The 13,619-nt window shown below is 41.2% G+C and overlaps 1 protein-coding gene across 10 annotated transcripts in view; it reads left to right on the forward strand.

The window, feature by feature from the left end:
- Positions 1 to 13,619, forward strand: part of SDCCAG8 (SHH signaling and ciliogenesis regulator SDCCAG8) — a 230,521-nt gene that overhangs the window by 143,448 nt on the left and 73,454 nt on the right. For 7 of the 10 annotated variants that reach the window (XR_007123194.1, XM_047705794.1, XM_047705795.1 and 4 more), the window contains 2 exons: positions 3,977 to 4,104; positions 6,164 to 6,272. Coding sequence is in view for 9 of the 10 variants with exons in the window: in XM_047705794.1 (XP_047561750.1) it covers positions 3,977 to 4,104; positions 6,164 to 6,272 (237 nt within the window). In the remaining variant the exon portion in view is untranslated. The remainder of the gene's footprint in view (positions 1 to 3,976; positions 4,105 to 6,163; positions 6,273 to 13,619) is intronic. The other 3 variants (XM_047705801.1, XM_047705800.1, XM_047705802.1) reach the window with 1 other exon arrangement.

The raw sequence follows: 13,619 nt of genomic DNA on the forward strand, positions 1-13,619 counted from the left end.
CATCATAATCCTGACACGGAACACTTCTGTCAACCCCAAATGTCCCTCATGCCCCTTCGTTCCCTCACACACACCCCCTGTTCTTAGGTCCTACGGCTCTAGTGTTTACTTTTCTAGAATGTCATATAAATGAAATCATACAATATGTTTTCAGGTCTGGCTTCTTTAACAGAGCATCCTGCCTTTGAGGCCCACCCATGTGTGCTACTTACAGTAGCTGTTCCTTTTTATTCCTACAAGTCCAAGTAGCCCCACAAGGCGATACCACCAGTTTAACCAGCTAGTGGTTAGTGGGCATTGTTTCCAGCTTTTAGCTATTATGGCTAAATCTTTCAGCCTTGTTTTAACCACAACCAAGAAATTCTTCCTTACTGCCATTGCTTTTATTCCAGTTGATAAAAGACGGCTAACTACAAGTTTGATTAAGCGAGATCGTCAGTGTTCCGAGTGAGAGCTGAAAGGAACCCAGTTGGGGGAGACTAGGACAGCCACCCTTCCTGTTGCTCTCCCACCCAGCTGGCACTGGCCTCTCATTTTCTTTGCTTCGGTAGCTTTCCCCCTTATAGATTTCTTTTGGTGTGTTCCACCTTCTGCTTCCGATTTTAGCCATTTTGAAGTCCCTGTCGGGAACAAGGGCTCTGCCATATTAATCTCTGTTTGACCCAGTGCCTAGCAGAGTGCCTTTCACATAATAAGAGTTATGATAAATATTAAACGAATTGAATTGGGTTCTTCTCTAATCCCTCCCTTGGATACATAAGTGGTTTTTATTAATTCTTTCAGTCCACCATTGCATTGCCTCTGGAGCGCCATAAAATAGGTTTCCCTAAATCAGAATATTTCAAATCCCACCTCTGCCTTCACATCACTTACAATGCAACCTTCAAAACTGTGTCTTCTTTCAGCTGTAATGTGAGAGGATTTGATTAAACAGATTTGAGATTCCCTTTCAGTTCTAACATTCTAAGGTTTTATAAAAAGCCTACTATGTCAGAAAGAACCTGCAAGGGGAGAAGGCAACACAGAAGGAAAGGGGGCTGGAGGGAGGAAATAGGAAAGTAAAGCTATGCTGTGTTTTTATGCAGTGAAAAAAAATGTTAACTAGACTACAGGTGATCATTCGTACTATGTACAGATATCGAGCCATTATGTTGTACACCTGAGACTAATATGTTATATGTCAATTATACCTCAATTAAAAATTACAAAACAACACATTTCTTAAATAAAATAAAAATTGGAGAAGCACTCAAGAAACAAAACTTGGTGTATGATACAACATTTGTTGGTATAGCATTGAGTTTTTTTTAGATTTTATTTATGTATTTGAGAGAGAGCTTGTATACAAGTTGGGTGGGGGGTGGGGAACAGAGGGAGAGGGAGAAGCAGGCTTCCTGGTGAGCAGGGAGCCCAACATAGGGCTCCATCCCAGGACCCCAGGATCATGACTGGATCACCTAGCCTTCTCAGTATGCGTTCTTTTTTTTTTTTTTTTAAGATTTTTATTTATTTATTTGACAGACAGAGATCATAAATAGGCAGAGAGGCAGGCACAGAGAGAGAGAGGGAAGCAGCCTCCCCGCCGAGCAGAGAGCCTGATGTGGGGCTCGATCCCAGGACCCTTTGATCATGACCCAAGCTGAAGGCAGAGGCTTAACCCACTGAGCCACCCAGGTGCCCCACTCAGTATGCATTCTTTTAAATTGTCTTATTTTATAAGGAGAACTATGATAACGATAGTTATTTTTTCCATAGTCAATTTAGAATATCAGTTATGAGGTAACTTCTCATGCTAAAAATTGATGTTGAGACTGGCAACCCCTTTATGTAAGAGAACCATAGCCCTGGTTTGCAAAGGGTGGCCCCGATTATGGCTGTTGTCCTGGTGTGATTAGCAGTAGCGCTCCTTTTCACTCTCCAGTGGATGCTGGTTTTGAGCAGTGTACTGTCCAGCTACCTGGTTATTAGTGGTCTCAGAGCCTCACATCTCCCTGCCTGTAACCAGGGGTCTGACCTTGGGGTGGTCCCTCAGTGGAAGAGTCCACAGTGCTCTTTTTAGGCTGATTCCTTGCACAGCACGGTCTCCAGCTGGCGAAGCCACTAGAACCACTCTCTTCCAGGCACTCTTCTCTTTGACATGTCTGAAAAGTTTTTGCCTCCCCATTCTAGCCTTGAGCAGATTCTCCAGGCTCAGTAAAGACAGCATCTTCCCTTCCCCAATGGCAAGGGTCTAAGAACATCTATTCATTCATTAAGCATTCACTGCCCGCTGCTGGTGTGCCAATCCTGAGGCGGGCTCCGGATTTAGAGAGACAGAGATGACAAGAAGCAGTAAGTCAAGTGTGACAAATGCCGTCTTAGTGGGACGTATTCATTTACAACATATATTAAGGTCACCAAGGAAAGGATACTTAATTTCAGAGAGAATGGAAGGAGAGGGGAGAATTTTGAGCAGATCTTAAAGGAGTAGTGTTCACTGAGCAGAGGGACAGGGGTGGGCGTAGGGGTGCAAGGGAGGAACAGGACGCAGGGGGGAAGCCATCCCAGGAAAACAAAGAGACATATGCAGTGATCCATGGGCAGAAGACGCATGGTGTGACTGGGAAGGCAAAAAGTGGCCTAGTGTATCTGTTTGTTGCAATATACCGGTTTGGAACTGAGTGTGGGGGAAGACCCTGGAGCAGGTCCAAGGGGGGGCTGTTATTAGATGCACCAGAAGGGACCTTATTTCACATTTAGCGTGGACTCCTGATGTTCCGTTTGAGTGAGGTATGGGTATAGATTCCTCCTGAACTTTTATACTACAACATTACCGCATGCGTTGACCAGTTTCAATACAGACTTTCCTTATGTTGCTTTATAATTAGAAGCCAATGAATCGACGCTCCACAGCGGTATGTAGACGACTAGTGATAGCTTTATGGAATTGTTTATTTTTAGTTTGGCAAAGGCAAGGCAGTAAATATCTCAATTAGTAAACTAAAACAGCACGGATGAGAAATGCCCACAAGGAGATAGGAGTTAGAAATAACTAAGTCAGTTAATTAAAGGAAACCCTCGTCTCACTTACCTGTGTTTAGAGTATAAGGAACCAACCTAATGTGTGTGTGGGGGCGGTCAGTGTCGCTGTCAAGGGTGTGGTCCTGTCTTCTAATTGTTCAGGCAGTTTCTGTCTTTAGAAAACACTTTGGGAGCAGAATGACCCATCTCACTGGGTCAGTCATCCCATCACCACGGGGATCACATCGTCTTGGACTGTGGAATATTCTCATCCTGCAAACGTGCCTCAATGTGAACCAAAGGGCTCTTTTAAGAAGTGCTGGGGGAAGTTACTCGTGCTCGTAGTCAGATTTCTGTTCCCATTACGTGGCCTAGTATGTGACAATGTTTAACGAAAAATGCAGAACCATTTCCCTGCTCCTGGATAGGATCCCCTACATTCTATCTGAGATTCCATTTTAAGTTGGGGAGGAAAAGCAGAGGTGGTCTACAAAGCTGAGTTTCAAGAATTTAAGTTGTGGTGTATTGAACTGTGCCGTTCATAGGACTGCAAGATCTATAGGAAATATGGACCGTTCAAAAGTTAAAACACGGAATGGTGGCCCAGAATGTTGACAATCTTACTGAAAAGGAGGTTTGTGTTTTCAGGTTATGAAATACCAGTATTCGGATATCACGATTTCTTGATTTTTAAAGTTGTATCCTTGAATCTGTTTTGATTTATGGCATGTATTAAACACAGCATGAAAGGCCCTTTGGCTCTCCTCCCCCCAGGGGGCCAGGGTGGGTGGGGGGATGGTGGGAGGGAAGAGGGAGCTGGGAAGGTGGAGGGGTGGGGGGACAGGGGGTCTGACAAAGATTGTTATCTTCTGCTTCACAATTTACTGCGTTCAGCTCTCCGTGGTCTGTAGGGGAAATGGTGAGGCTCGGTGCGTGTGTAGATTACATTTCTGTCTGTCTCCTCTCTGCTTTGTAGACTGGAAAAAGATAGCATTCAGCAGAGCTTCAGCAACGAAGCAAAGGCCCAAGCCCTTCAGGCCCAGCAAAGAGAGCAGGAGCTGACACAGAAGATACAGCAAATGGAGGCCCAGCACGACAGAACTGGTAGGTGGTAGGAAAGATTAGAGCCTGGGCACTGGCTCACAAGCCAGGCCCACGCCTTACTGTGAAATGACATCAGGAACACCTGTAACCTTTGGCTGGCCGAAGGGAGCAGATGCTAACTACACCGGAGATTCCGAATTACATATTAGTTAGCGTTTAAAAGAGAAAATGGAAAGTATTGCCCACTGTCTGTTGATTTCAGAGTGCTGCTCTCACATCTGTTGCACCATCTGGATTATGAGTTTATTTACCTGTGTTCAAGAAACGTAAAGCTGAGAGAGACCACAACAAAGTAGAAAAACAAAGGGCTTGTTTTTGGCTGGGTTTTCAGGCACACATGTTATATAAAAAAATAGCATCAGAAGCTCTGCGGGAAATGCTCTGAGCTTACAGTGAGAGTCTCCTGAATAGCATTGAACAGTTCCCACAGTACACACATTATAGCTCCTCTAAAAGCCTAATGAGTTTGCTTCAGCATCCAAACTGGAGAAAAGCTTTAGCCATTAATCGGTTCTTAATTCACTGTCGCAGCTGGATGTAATTCAGTGGCTCCAAATTGATATGTTCCTTTATTTAATCTTTGCAGCTTCGAACATTTTTAGCATTTGTATGATTTCCCTACCTCCCCCAGCCCAATCTAGAGTGATGTTTAATCCTTCGCATTCTTCAAGTTCTCAAACCGCTGTGAAAATTCACTAATACAAGGCATTGACCACAGCTGGCAGCTTGGCTAAAAATTGCCATCTTTCATCACATCGGTGCTGTTCCGCAGACGGAGTTGGCCAGTAACTCTTTACCTTTCATTTGAAAGTAAAATGCACTTTTGTTCGAAGCAGGCAGTTCGATGCGTTCAGCTGGAGCGTTCTGTAGCTCCTTTCACTTTTGAGTTGTGTGTTCACAGACAGTGTGAGTCAAAACAAGACTGCGTCAGTCATTATAATTCCACACCGCATACTCTGAGCTGATTGTCCTATTAAAACAAAAGTTTAATTGATCCTGCCTCTTCCAGAAAAGTGTTGCTTAATTTCTAGTGCCTTGATTTATTTTGCTTTGTAGGCTCTATGCTTTTTGCCAGTCAGTGGCTGAAATCGGAAAGAAAGCCCGACACGTAAAGATAATTTTCTCATGATCTCGTGCACGCTGTATTTGATGACAGGGTAAAAAAGGGAGTGCTCATCCTATAGGTGAGAAGTGGTAGTAACCTCCGTTAAGTCATCCGTTTGCTCATAAAGAGGCAAATGTCATATTGACCCACATGATACCCTCCCGCATTTCCCCAGACTCGGGAGGTGTTTTTCCACTAAAAGGAAGAGGAGGAAATTCTAGGAAAAATTAGTGTTTGCCCCTCCTGCTTGCAGGATTCTAGTGATCAAGGAGTCTTGGGCAGAATCTCTAAGTGCTGCCTGAGAGGATTTAATGGCTAAGACCACCTTAAGAACACTCCTTTTATTTTGCACAAAAATCCCACACTCTCTTCAGTTCCTGACCACATCTTCAGTGATACTCGTACTGTTGACATTGAAATCCAACTTCTAGGGAAAACTTTGTTATTTTACCTTCATAATGAAAGAAGCATATACAAGAGGTGGGGAGAGTGAGATATATGTGGGCAAATACGAGACATAAAGCAAGAATTACAGTATAGAAGAGAGTTCCTCTGTTATTTTAAAGTTGCGAATTATCTAGTTGTGATCATTCTTGACACTGTTTATAGTGAAATTGTCAAAATAAAAATACAATATCGTGCATATTACAAAGACATAAGCATCCACGGCTCCACTTGACATAATCTGACACTTTATCGACACGTTGAAATGTTCCCCCAAGCTGGTATGATTCAAAATGTTTCCGGGGTGTAATTATTAGAAAAATTAATGCTTCCCAAATTTAGTGTCTTGCCAGGTGAGTGGTCCTTGACTTTGAGGACACTGAAATTGACCTAGTGGCTTATAGGAAATAGGTAGTGGTCTTAGAACTTTGACTGGTCTACATATGGAAGCCTTCCAGAGTCACAACCATAAACATCTTATATTGGTGGGGGGTTTATTGTTATTTCTAGAAAATGAACAGTATTCATTGCTGACCTCCCAGAATACATTTTTGATAAAGTTAAAGGAAGAGTGCTGTACATTAGCCAAGAAACTGGAGCAAATCTCTACAAAAAGCAGGTGGGTAATATTATACAATACTTATACAATACTGAGCACTGTTTGTGTGAATACTGTCATTTTTTTTCTTAAAAAAACAGCATTTCCACTATTTGAGGCTGATGGCAACATTAGATATGTGTTGATGTATTTCCTGTGAAAATATTTCCTCTGAATGGACAATTTCTTAATACACACATTTCTAAAGTGTCCATATAGACAGTAAATAAAACTAAACCATCCTTTCATCCTCCTAAAATTGATTCAACTGTCATTCATTTTGTAGGTACACTGCTCTTTTTTAAAATACATCGATTGGGATCTTTGTGAATTATTTTATGCACATTTCCTAATCAGGTTATTTCCATGAATGAATGATTTTACATTCTAAATGATAAGAAGCCTGAGTTCTCATCTCAGCTCTGAGAATAACTGTGTAATCTCAGACAAATTTACTTGACCTGCTTCAACTATGATTTCCTCTTGTAAATGAATGGTATTGGACAGAATCACTTCAAATTGAACTATAAAAGGTGTCACTCATGTAAACAAACCAGATATCAGATGTCCCATTAAAATACAACCCAATGGAAAACTAACCTATAGATCTCTTCTATATTTTTCTGAATTTCACTTTGATCTACACAGAGCAAGCAGTAGGGCTCAGCAAACAAACTTCTGCCTCAGGTACCCTGTTCAGAAAGAATAGAGAATCAGAGCATATCCGATCACCCCAAGCTCTGTCTTGTGTTCCTGCATCAATGAGTGGCTTAGCTGTTGGACTCCCCATCCCTGAATCCTTTGGGGAATCACAGGAATGATGAATCCAGTTCTTTTTGCTCACAGGAAAGCAGAGGCTCCTATAAAGCTCCCAGAATGTGCTCTGACATGTGCACCTTCATAGCAAATATGGGTAGAGAAAAGCTCAGGGTGCCAAAATACCAGATATCTTCAAGAAGTTTGACAAGGAAACCCAAATGATTTTGTCATAGGAGAGACCTTCATAATGTACCACCAGTAGTTGCTGCTAACTAGAAATATTTGATTTGCCTCACATAAGCTCAAATCTAAGTAATTTATTAGATAAATAACAAACAAAAAAAACCTGGACCATTACAATTTAAGAAAAGACTGCGTTGATCTGGGACTTAAAAGAATGTCATCTTAAGATCTCTTTGTGATTGACTATTAATTATCTTACTCTCTAAGGAGACATAATTCCGGAAATGGCAGCTTGTAAAGGAGAAGGAGGTGTACTATATGCTCAATATATATTATTTAATTCTTACAACTTGAGACAGGAATTATTATCTTCTTTTACATGTAAGGGAACCAATACTGACAGTGTTTAAATGGCTGGGAAGTGGGAGAGCTAGAGTTCTAGTATAGATATTTCTAGTTCCAAGGCCTATGATCTTTCTTGTAAGAAGAGTAAGAAGTAAGAATTTTACATCTATTACCAAAGAAAATCCAGGCTGAAGCAGCTATGATGAGAAAGTCTGGAAAAGAAAAAATATTCTTTAAATTCCCATGGGGAAGTAGGCATGCTCATCGTGTGAGGGTAAGCCTGGGAGCCTGGGTCTGCCTATGCCCTGAGTCCTGGGCCCTCTTTTCTTCTGCTCTAGATCTGTCCATTTATCCTGGACTGATCTAGTGAGACTGAGCCTCAGCCCCGAGCCCCCTCCCCTTGCTTCAGATTCCTCCAGTTCCTGACCAGCGCTTTGCCGACTGAGCGTGCTTCTGTCTGTCTGATGCGTACCTGGCACACAGTATGTACTTACTAAGTGAATGAAACAAGTTTGGTTTTATCCCTCGTATCCTGACCTGGCTCTGGTCCCAACCTGTTCCTGCGTTGATGACAGGCAGGGTGCAGTGAAAACCACTTTGGAATCCAGAAAGAATTCGGTTCACATCTTAGTCTGCCACCTGGCTGTATGACCTTGGGTACCATGCCGAATCTCTCCAAACCTCAACTTCTCCATCCCTAAGATATGTATATTTTTGAAATTTATTTTTATTTATTATTTAGAGAGAACATGAAGGTTGGGGGGACGAGGGGCAGAGAGAGGGGGAGAATCTCAAGCAGGCTCCACACTCAGTGTGGATGGAGCCTGACCCTGAGATCATGACCTGAGCCGAAACCAGGAGTTGGATGCTTAACTGACTGAGCCACCCAGGCGCCCCTAAGACCTTTCTAAAACCGTGTTGCAGGATTGTTGTGGGGATGAGAAATACTGAGAGATATACAGGTGCACACATATGCATACGCACAAATGGAAGGCACCTTGCACGGGGCTTGACACACAGGAACAGAACCACAGCAGATGGCACGGTTTTCAGGGTCTTGACTGGGCCAGTTTGGATTTGACTTTGACCTAGCTATTATTGTCTTTTCCACGGAGGGTCTGAGTGCCATTCTGACAGACATAAAGTCTATATCACAAGGAAAGCCTTTTTAAAGGCAAAGCAGAATCGGGAAACTGTGGGTCCGGTTGTGTTTGGAGTCCTGCTCTGGGATGGCCTGTTTCGTAAATCTGAAGAATTAAAATGGCATCTACTGCATCTTTGCAAGTTTATCCAAAACAAGGGCAGGCCTAGCCCTTGTAAACACTCAAAAAATTGTTATTATGGTTAAAATTTTTAAGAGCCCCCGAAGTTTATAAAATACTCATTTTGTGTGTCTCACGAGACCATGGTAGATATGATAAACTGATTTTAAGATTGGTCGTTTGTTGACTCTTAATTTCTTGTCCACGGAGTCTCTTTCCCCTCTGGCTCCCTCTACGAAAAGGATGACATTTTCAAACTTCGTACAAAATGTGTCATTTGATTTTGACATTACCTTTTGCTTTGAATTCACCTGTATAACTTGAAGGGCCCTGAATGTTTCTTTTTAAATAAAGAGTATAAACTTATGAAGCCCTCTAGAAGCCTTCTGTACACCCTGTACTAAACTTTGGGGATAAATGATTTTTTCCTGTGCTTTGAGGTGAGGAAAATCTTGGAGATTCTTGAGCTTCCTGAAGTGTTACCCTTGTGGAAGTTCAGTGTCCACAATAATGAAACCTCACGGTAATTTCGAGCCAGCTTTCCCTCAGAGTACTACAGTAAAATTTTTCTTCAAAGTGAGTGCATTTATTTTGTTTTACTCAACAATCAAGAACAATTTTTGCCGCTCCCCTTTCCTTACTCGGGACGTTTCTCGAGGACTTCTCCATTATTTAGAAGTCCCGGACTAACCGAATGGCTCACACCGTTTATAATAAGCTTTATTCTTTCACTCGCAGATCTGGCCATTTGACCAGAGCCCACGCTGTCCCTAGGAGCGCTGACAGTCTGGGCTCACTGTGCGGAAGCTGTGACTCGTTAGCCCAGCCTCAGGCTGCCCTGTGCAGGGGTTTAGAGACGGTCCCTCCGGGTGCGCCCGTCATACGTGTTTTCTCCCCAAGTAAAGTGCGTGGTATGACGGCAGCGCCCTGAGCGCCCGTTGTCTGCGAGCCCTCCCCCGTGATCAGCCTGGTACTCTCTGCCCGGCGCATTCCACGCGGCTTGGGTGGTATCTGTAACTCCAGGGTTCGTGAATGGCACGGCCCAATTTCGAACTAAAAATGAACTGCCGATTCCGTGCATTTGCTAGAGCTGGTTTCTGACCACAAGACGGGACAATTAATTCCGTTTTGCTTTTAATTGGCACCAGGCAGGCACGCTGGCTGATTGTAGTTGACGCTCTCGTGAACTTTAGCTACCCTTTCGTCTTTATTCCCCGGGACCCCGGGGGCTTATTACAGTCCTGGGGTTGTCTCTGAGGGTGGTAAGTGGAGCTATTGAAATATCTTTGGTGCAACTGTGATTCCTGTTTATCAAAGTGAGGGAAGTGTTCCCTCTCCGCAGGCGCTTGGATGAATCAGCAGGAAAATGTTTGCAGTGCAGTTTGCAGGGCTGAGACCTCGGCCTGGGAAGAGCTGAGAAGTGATGGGCGCGGGGAGGAGAGAGCCTCTGCCCGCTGCGGGGGGCGGGGGGGGGCAATCAAGCCTGGGCCGGGTCGCAGCCCCTCCGCACTCCGATATCGGAGAGACAGGCCAGCAAGGGAGGACAGAACCCCGGACTACGGGGTGGTTTGCGTCTCTTCTTTCTTTTCCCATCACTGTCACTTTCTGGGTTGCTAGGCTTGCGGATGGATGTCTAACACTGCCCCTTGTGTATCTGTGATTCGCGTTTTGTAATTCAGAGGAACAATGGGAGTCCATTGGGTCTCGTTATATATAATGGTTGGTTTAATTTGGTTCACTTCTATCTTGTTAATTGTAAATTGATCATTAAGATTTGAATTCTAATCTGTCACCAGGGTTGTGGGTATTGAGGCTAGAGCAATGATCCTGGTTTTAATCACTGATGATGAGAAACAAATTTTATAATTTTGGTACATATTGCAGTTCATATATTTTAACACTGTATTTTATGGTGTTATAAATATTGTTAAATGACTTTTAGTGTAGTTTTACTGTGTGGACTATAATGTATAAATTATATTACTGTTTTGGCAACAGTCAGTATCCAACTGTGTGAGTTTAATTGAAGTAAAGAACACACACCCGGCTGAACTATTTTTTCCCCCCCGCATGTTTAGACGATGTTAGGTTGGGATGCTACAAAAATTATATTCTACAAGGAGAGACTCGTACTGGCCTCTGCTAATTGTCACCAAAAACCAAGTGAATCTAAAAGAATAAAAAAGTAAGGGGTTAGGTTTTCCCTTAAAAAAAGCAATTATCTCTGTAATCCTAATTGTAGTAGTAAAATATTATACTTGGTGCAAGTGCCATCACACAGTGTAACGGGTATATAAAAATGCAGGGAGAAGTTCATGCTTCTGTGAAGCCAGAATTACCTACATTTTCTATAAAAATGGGTTGGAGACAATTATTCTTTTATATGACACTGAGATAATCGCGCCACAGATGTAATCTGGAACCAACACAGAGGCTTGTGCTGAAGTTTACTCTCTGAACTTTGCAAACTACTAGTTCTTTCAATATATCCCGGGCCCTAGACAGACAAATGATGATGTCCATGGACCTTTGCCAAATTTTTATCCAACACTGCAAGTTGGAAGGCAAATTACCATTATAAACAAAGGGAAATAAAAACCCCAAAATATGCAAAACAAACAAAAAAATCAGCCATGAGATACTTGATAATACTGTGCACTTTACATTTATCTTTTTGTGGTCATGTCAGGCATCCCCAATGTAGGGGATTTGGCTATAACTACAAAGAAAAATTAAGAAAAAAATTTCCTATGACATTACCACCTAGCGAAGTATTCTTCATCTGTGAGGTATCTCCTTGCACTGAGATTGCATGCAGATGTAAGTGTGTACGTATGTATGTACACATACATGCACCTGATGGTATCCTGCTTTTCACTTATTGTTATCTGGTGAATCTTTATCTACATTTACTACTCTGGAAACCATTTTAATTGAATCATTTGTATGCATAATAATTCATTAGACATTTAAGATATTCCCAGTTTTTCCATATAATAATAATTGTATTGAATAATACAATAATATTTATGAATAATACAATAATAATTTTGTCCATTACTCTGAATTTTTGATGATTCCCTTAGCTGAGATGCCTAAAAGGGGATTGTGGGTCCAGAGACTCTGACCTGTCTTTTTTTCTGTTTCAATAATAATGAGCCTTTTTAAGGCTATTGATGTGGATGATTTTGCTCAAGTACTATACTAGATTCTCGGTATACATGTACCCATGCAGTATGTGACACAAAGAGGTGAGATTTACAAAAGAAAACGTGAGAGGCAGTATAGCACAGTGGTTGGGACAACCCCTTTAGAGCTGGGCAGGCCAATGTTTGTATCTGGACTGGGCTAATCACCCTTTGGGTGACCTCAGGCAAGTCATTAAACCTTCTATTTGCCTCACAGTGAAAAGGAAATAAACACTGACCTTGAAGAATTAATTGTGATCATTAATATAAAGGATGGATCCCACTGTCTGACAGAGTAGGCATGCATGCACTAAACAAATATTCAACTGGAATCTGGCTTTGTTATGCACATTTTGAACAATAGTAGAAGTTGAGAATTTTATAAATGTTGATTGACCTTTTCTATTTCTTCCTCTGTGAATATTTTTCATATTCCTCTTTTTTTTTTTTTTTTTTCATATTCCTCTTAAAATTCGTTAGAATTTTGATGGAGACTGGGATAACACTTTATTAAATGATATTCTCATCTTCATGTGTCTCATTTTTTTCCGTGTTCCCAGTTCTTTTTTTAATTTTGAAAATTGTGTTCCCAGTGGCTTTTGTTTTTCACGGAGGTTTTTCAAGATCAAAACGACTTTCAAATTTTTTTTTCCGGGTGTATTGAGAAGTTATTGACATACATCACTGTCTGAGTTTATTAAGTACAGCATGATGGTGTGATTTACATGTATTGTGACATGATGACCACAGTGGATTCAGTTAAAATCACTTTATTTTTTGTCTTAGATATGTGCCCAAAAAATATGGAAAAGGAAAATATATTTTTTAAAAATTCCTAATGCTAATACCTCAAGATAATACATATTAATATGTAATATATACCTCCACATATTTTTAAGGGGGGAGAGGAAAGAGTATTTTTTAAATTATAAAATGGTATCACTTTATATATGCTGATTTTCAAATATTTTCCTTTCTTACCAATATATCATATTTTATCAGTAATTACCACCACCACCAGATAGCCCTCACTGTCAGAATAGCCTCTTGATATCCCTTTGTGTAAGTAATGCAGCCAATCTCCTGTTGACACATTTCTGGATTTAGTTTCCAGATATCAGTTTGCAGAGCAAGGTTGCTTCTAGAAAGAATGCTACTGCGAACATTACAACTTTTTATGTGTAAAGGTTTCACATTTTTATATTATAAAAATCTGTTTCCCTTGTGAATGCTGTTTTAAAAAGCGACTTTTTTTTTTCTGGGGAAGTACCTGAGAACAGATAAATACTCTTCTGCATGTTTTCCTAATCTGGTTTAAGGATATTTTGTTGTCTTTTTGGAATGTTTTTTTGCATGTTGTGATAGGAGATACTATTCTTAGAAGAACACTCAATTAACAATTTTTTATAACTGCCTTAAGTTCTTGGATATTGTACGTGATTTTGAAAAGAGAAACATGAATCATTATTAACTGATTTAGACTATTTCAAATATAAGTGAATTCTTATTAGGAGAAGCAAATGTAGACTGAGTGCTTGATCTGAGCTTGAACGAGATAATCCCTGACCTCATGGATAATCTAGTAAGAAAGATGAGGCATCGAGCCACAGTTCAGAGGAATAAATTATAAG

Source organism: Lutra lutra, chromosome 15 (genome assembly GCF_902655055.1).
Source record: "Lutra lutra chromosome 15, mLutLut1.2, whole genome shotgun sequence".
In the NCBI taxonomy this organism is placed as follows: domain Eukaryota; kingdom Metazoa; phylum Chordata; class Mammalia; order Carnivora; family Mustelidae; genus Lutra; species Lutra lutra.